General features: G+C 37.8%; 1 protein-coding gene across 11 annotated transcripts in view; it reads left to right on the forward strand.

Annotated features, from left to right (window-relative positions):
- Positions 1-1,694, forward strand: part of EXOC1 (exocyst complex component 1) — a 50,861-nt gene extending 49,167 nt beyond the window's left edge. For 4 of the 11 annotated variants that reach the window (XM_032274250.1, XM_032274257.1, XM_032274258.1 and 1 more), the window contains one exon: positions 1,010-1,694. In XM_032274250.1, the coding sequence (XP_032130141.1) occupies positions 1,010-1,162 (153 nt within the window). In that variant the 3' untranslated portion in view covers positions 1,163-1,694. The remainder of the gene's footprint in view (positions 1-1,009) is intronic. The other 7 variants (XM_032274252.1, XM_032274249.1, XM_032274253.1 and 4 more) reach the window with 2 other exon arrangements.
- The last annotated feature ends 4,306 nt before the right edge of the window (positions 1,695-6,000 follow it).

Consider the following 6,000-nt stretch of genomic DNA (forward strand, 5'->3'; position numbering starts at 1 on the left):
GAGATGAGTGAGAGTAGTTCTGATTTCATCATCATGGAAGACTTCCTGAGGGATATTGCATTGTTTGTTTTAACCTCTGAAAGTCAGATGTACTTTAACAGGCAAAGTGGGGATGAGGGGAGTAGCTTTCTAGAAAGAAATAATATAAGCTAAGCGATGAAAAGCAAAAAGCATAATACTGCTTAGGAAATAGTGATTGTTGACAGGAATTTAGGATTTATGAGATGGAGGGTTTACAAAAAAAAAAATTTGGAAGAATGCATTTCCTCAGCTGTCAAATAGGGAAGATGGTCATAATACCCACCCTCACCAAGTCATCATTAGACTTAATACTACTGTAATATATTCATAAAGTGCTTTTTACTGTGCTGATAAAGAGTAAGCTTCGATTAATGTAATCTTTTTAAGCTATTATGTCAATGTGTGTATCACATTGTGTCTTGATAGTTGTGTGCATATTAGTCTCCACTGTTAGATTGTAAATCACTTGATTGCAGATAATGGGTCTGACTCATTTTGCTGTCCTCCAAGGCATCAAGCAATGTTTTACATCAACAATTTTAGCTAAAGAAAATTTTAAATTTTATAGGAAATTAAAGCATTACATTTTATGTAATCACTAGTCTTAGTTCTATGCATAATTGTGCATATCCACATCTGTGTTAGATATTGCAGTATATAAGATAATAGCTAAAATGTCGTGAGTGCTTACTTGTGTCAAACATGGTTCTAAGCACTTTATGTACATTTCTTATTTAATTCTCATAAAATTTTGAGGAAGATCTTATCTTGGTTTATAGATGAGGAACTTGAGGCGCAGAGCAGTGATGTCATATACTGGAGGTCACAAATCTCATAAGTAAAACTGACAAGGATTCTGGCTCCAGAATGCACATTCTTAGCTACTGTAGTATCCAAAGTCTTAGAATATGTCTTGACATTATTTCTGCATACCAGATTACATATTATTTCCATTCATGGCCTAATGACTTTTTTTAAAAAATAATAGGTGGTGTGGCACTCCATGCAAGATGAATTTATACGCCAGTATAAGCACTTTGAAGGTTTGATAGCTCGCTGCTATCCTGGATCTGGTGTTACAATGGAATTCACTATTCAGGACATTCTGGATTATTGTTCCAGCATTGCACAGTCCCACTAAACCTTGGGAAAGAAGGAAAGATAAGTGAATGGAGCATTTGAGTATACCAGACACTATACCAAAATACCAAGCAACTGTTTTGAGAACCCAGACTTATAATTTTACGTATTATTAAATGTTAGATAAATGGGTAGTACCATACTACAAATGTTTAAGTGCAGAATTACCAACCTATATAGCAGTTTTATTTGCCCTGTAGGTTATGTACTAACTGAAGCATTTATGTCATCATAAAATGCCGTTAGCATTCCTCAGTGACAGGATGCGAAATTTTCCTTTATTGCTTACCTGCTTGTGTTTGAGAGTGGTTGTCCTATCTGTAATGCATTTGGAGTTCTTCAGCTTTCACTGCTTCTCTGTTGCTTGCTAATCATATAACTATTAAAATACTGTACAAAATTGTTTTTTCACACTAACAAATGTGTATATGGAGGAGAGGGCTCATGTGATGATCATTTGTAAACTTAAATTTTTGAGGATTATGTGACTGTAATAATAAATGTGAAATAAATTTTCAAAAAAGTTGACACTTGATAATATTTTAAAGTCTATTATATGCTGTCTTCTATATTAAAGCAAATCCTTACAAAATCCATGTACAAAAATTAATTGCAAGTTTACATACCACAAAACACTTAAAAGTTTAATAATAAGTAAGGTAAGCTGGGTGCAGTGGCCCATGCCTGTAATTCCAGCACTCTGGGACGCCAAGGACGTAGGACTGATTGAGGCCAGGAATTTGAGACTAGCCTGGGCAACACAGTGAGACTCTGTCTCTACAGAAAAATAATTTTCTAAATTAGCCAGGTGTGGTGGCACATGACTATAAGCCACTTTAGAAGTGGAGGCAAGAGGACTGCTCTAGCCCAAGAGTTTGAGTGAGCTGTGATTATGCCACTGTACTCCATCCTGAGCAACATAGCAAGACACCGTCACTTAACAAAAATAATAGCATCAAAGATGTTTAGTATTTAGAACCAACTCTAACAAAAGATGGGCTATATCCTGAATTGGATCCCTGCTAAAATTTTATGTTGATGCCCTAACCCCCCATGTGGCTATATTGAAGGTAGGGACTTTAAGGAGGTGATTAAGATTAAATGAGGTCAGAAGGGTAGAGACCCTGATTTAATTAGACTCAATGCCCCTGCAAGGAGAAGAAGAGACACCAGAGCTCGCTCTCCCTCCGCCAGGGGAGGGCACAATGAGAAGGCAGCTGTCTGCAAAGCAGGAAGAGAGCCCTCACCAGAACCTGACCATGCTGGTTCTCAGCATGCATGATCTGAGACTTCCAGCCCCAAGCTAATACAAGATATATAAGACCTTTATGGAGAAATTGTAACTACTGAAAGATATTAAAGAAGATCAAAATAAGTGATGTATTCGTGTTTCCAGATACAAACACATACCAGATGCAAACACATACTAAAGTAGAAATAGCAGTTCTTTTTTTTTTTTTTTGTAGAGAGACAGGATCTCTGCTCTGTTACCCAGGCTGGAGTGCAGTGGTGTGATGACAGCTCACTGCAGCCTCTACCTCCTGGGCTCAAGTGATCCTCCCACCTCAGCCTCCCAAGTAGCAGAGTACAGATGCACACCACCACATCTGGCTAATTTTATTTTTTGTAGAAATGGGGTCTCGCTATGTTGCTTAGGCCGGTCTCAAACTCCTGGGTTCAAGTAATCCATCTGCTTCAGCCTCCCAAAGCACTAGGATTGCAGGCGTGAGCCACTGTGCCGGCTGGCAGTTATTTTCAAGTTTCAAGATTTAGCACAGTTCCAGTCAAAATCACAACTGTCTTGGTTTGGTTTTGTTTCTGTAAGACTTGACAAGCTGATTCTAAAATGTATATGAAAGATCAAAAGACTAATGGCCAATACTCTCCTTGGAAGGTAGAAGGAGTTTCCTTATCAAGAATTATAATTAAAGCAGCATTTTATTGGTATGAAGATAAATAGACCAGTGGAACAAAACTGAGAGCACAGAAACAGAACCATACAAATATGGACTCTATTAATATTACCTGGGTGGCGTGGCATGGCAAGTCAGTGAGGAAATGACAGACTTGGAATAGGTGGTACTGAGACATTCGGTAGTCCGTAAGAGAAAAGGTGAAATGAACACCTATCTCACACCACACTCAAAATGAATTCCACGTGGACTGAATACCTAAATGTGAAAGTCAAAAACTATGGAACTTTTCAAAGACAGTGTAAGAAGGTATCTTTTTTTGCTTCAAAACAGAAGAATTTTGTTTAAAAAGACACAAAATTGCAAATTGAAAAAATGAATAGATTTGCCTATATTAAAAATAGGAACTTATGGTCATCTTTTGATGAAAGTGAAATGACAATCTACAAATTGAGAAAATATAACTGTAACACATGTCACAAAACAATCAGCATCCAAAGCCTATTTTTAAGCTTCCAAAAACCAGTTTAAAAAAAAAACCAGAACAAAAAAACCCAAAAAACAACACAGGCATTTCACAGAAGAAAGAAACAAATGGCTATAAACATATGAAGTGTTCACCTTTAATTGTTACCAAGGAAATGCTTCTACTATCACTTAAACCATTTGACATCTTCTAGTAAAGATGCATGTCATTTATGACTAAGTAATTCCAGTCTTAGCTATGTGCCCCAAAGGAATAGGTCTCTAAGATCCCGTATGTCCCTGCCAGATACCATCCCCTTCCTATCCTGATTTACAGATTAGGATAACCTACGTGCTTATAGATACAGGTGCCTGGGCCCCATACAGACATTAAATTTCAATTGGTCCAGTGTGGAGCCAAGCATCTATGATTTTTAAAAACTTTGCACTAATTCTGGTACTCTGAGGATTGAGAACCACTGCCATAAAGAAACATGTATTATGAATTAGTATTAGGTTGGTGCAAAAGTCATTGCTCTTAAAAGTAATGGCAAAAACTGCAATGAGTTTTGCACTAACCTAATACAAAGTCTAATCAAAGTTCCCATCAGTACTTTTGTTTGTAATAACAAAAAACTGCAAACAACCCATATGTTCATAATAGTAGAAGGGGTAGACTAAGGTACAGAGTCATTCAATAGAATACCAATAGAGTGAAAATGAGTAAATTTTTGCTATACAAACAATGTAGATTAATGACAGGAAAATGATGTCAGATAAAAAAGGTAAATCACAAAAGAATACATGCAGTATGATCCTATTAATATAAAAGTTCAAAAACCTTTAAATAATATGTGGTTTGGGATGACAAATGTAAAACTAAAGAAAAGAGAATGATACAATTCTGGAGTGACTGGAGGAGCAGGAAAGGAAGGGGATGGTGTCTGGCAGGGACATACAGGATTCTAAAGGCATATTAGAATATTCTTAAACTGGACAGTGGATACATAGATTTTATTGTATCCTGACACTTTATATCCTACATATACCTTATAATTTTTTTTTTTCTTTTTGAGACAGAGTCTCGCTCTGTTGCCCAAGCTGGAGTACAGTGGCATGATCATAGCCTGCTGCAGCGTCGACGTCCTGGGCCCAAGCAATCCTCCCACCTCAGCCTCTCAGGTAACTGTGACTGCAGGTATGTGCCACCATGCCCTGCCAATTTTTGTTTTTCTGTTCTGTTTTGTTTTTTTGAAGAAGGGTTTTCACTATGTTGCCCATGCTGGTCTTAGACTCCTGGCCTGAAGTGATCTGCCCACCTCAGCCTCCCAAAGTGCTGGGATTACAGGCGTGAGCCATCGTGCTCAGTCATAAATCTTATTTTATATCAATCCAACACTTGATTTAAATATTTAAAATCAAATTCATATATGTGGATATGCATATATCTTTACCAATAGAAAATAAAACCTGTCTTCATTAGCAGGCAGTGGTTAATTTTAATGTGATGGTATGGCTCTTACTTGAAAGGTGGTGGATAACTCCCATCAGTTATAGTTTTGTAAACCTTAAAGATGTATACTAGTATTTGCTAGAAGCGATAACAAGAGAGGAACACAGAACCTTTAAACTACTGAAAATCATAACTTAGAGAATGCAAGAAGCAAGACAAAGCAACAGCCGTCTACAACCAACGTTCTTGTGAGGGCTGCTTCTCTGCGTTCAGTAGCTCAGTCAACCTATCTGGATCTCATACAAGACAATGGGTCTTTCTAACAGTTATATATTTTGCCTAATTGGCTAGAAGAGAGGGTGGTGAAGAAGTTAAATTGAAGGAATATGTTCTGCTCTGAATGTTACACTTGTCTCCATTTAATTTTAAGCAGCTTTTCCTGCCATCCTTTAATTTAAATTATGCTGCCCTGTAATTCCTGCATAGGAGCCTATTCTTTTCCTTCATGGCACTTGCCAGATTTTGAAATATATTGATTTGTCTTTTTATTTCTTCAGTATCTTGCCCCCCACACTTAGACTGCAAGGTTTATGATTTGCATCAAGACTGTTCTGTTTACCAGTATCTATCTAGCACACGTAAGTACTTAATAAATATTACATTTTGGGGGCTTGGGGGATTTTGTTTTGTTTTGTTTAGTTTTGTTTTGAGGCAAGGTCTTACTGTGTTTCCCAGGCTGGAGTGCAGTAACACAATCATAGCTCACTGCAGCCTCAACCTCCTGGTCTCAAGGGATCCTCCCACCTCAGCCTCCCAAAGACCTGAGATGACAGACATAAGCCACAGCACCAGCCTAAATACTAAGTTTAGAAAGACAAGAGGTGAGCCGGACACTCTGGCGTACGCTTGTAAGCCCAACACTTTGGGAGGCTGAGGCAGGTGGATCGCTTTGAGCTCAGGAGTTTAAGACCACCTGGGCAACATGGCAAAATCACATATCTACAAAAA

The sequence above is a fragment of the Sapajus apella genome, unplaced genomic scaffold (genome assembly GCF_009761245.1).
Source record: "Sapajus apella isolate SASKATOON/1434 unplaced genomic scaffold, GSC_monkey_1.0 scaffold5, whole genome shotgun sequence".
NCBI classification, from domain to species: Eukaryota; Metazoa; Chordata; class Mammalia; order Primates; family Cebidae; genus Sapajus; species Sapajus apella.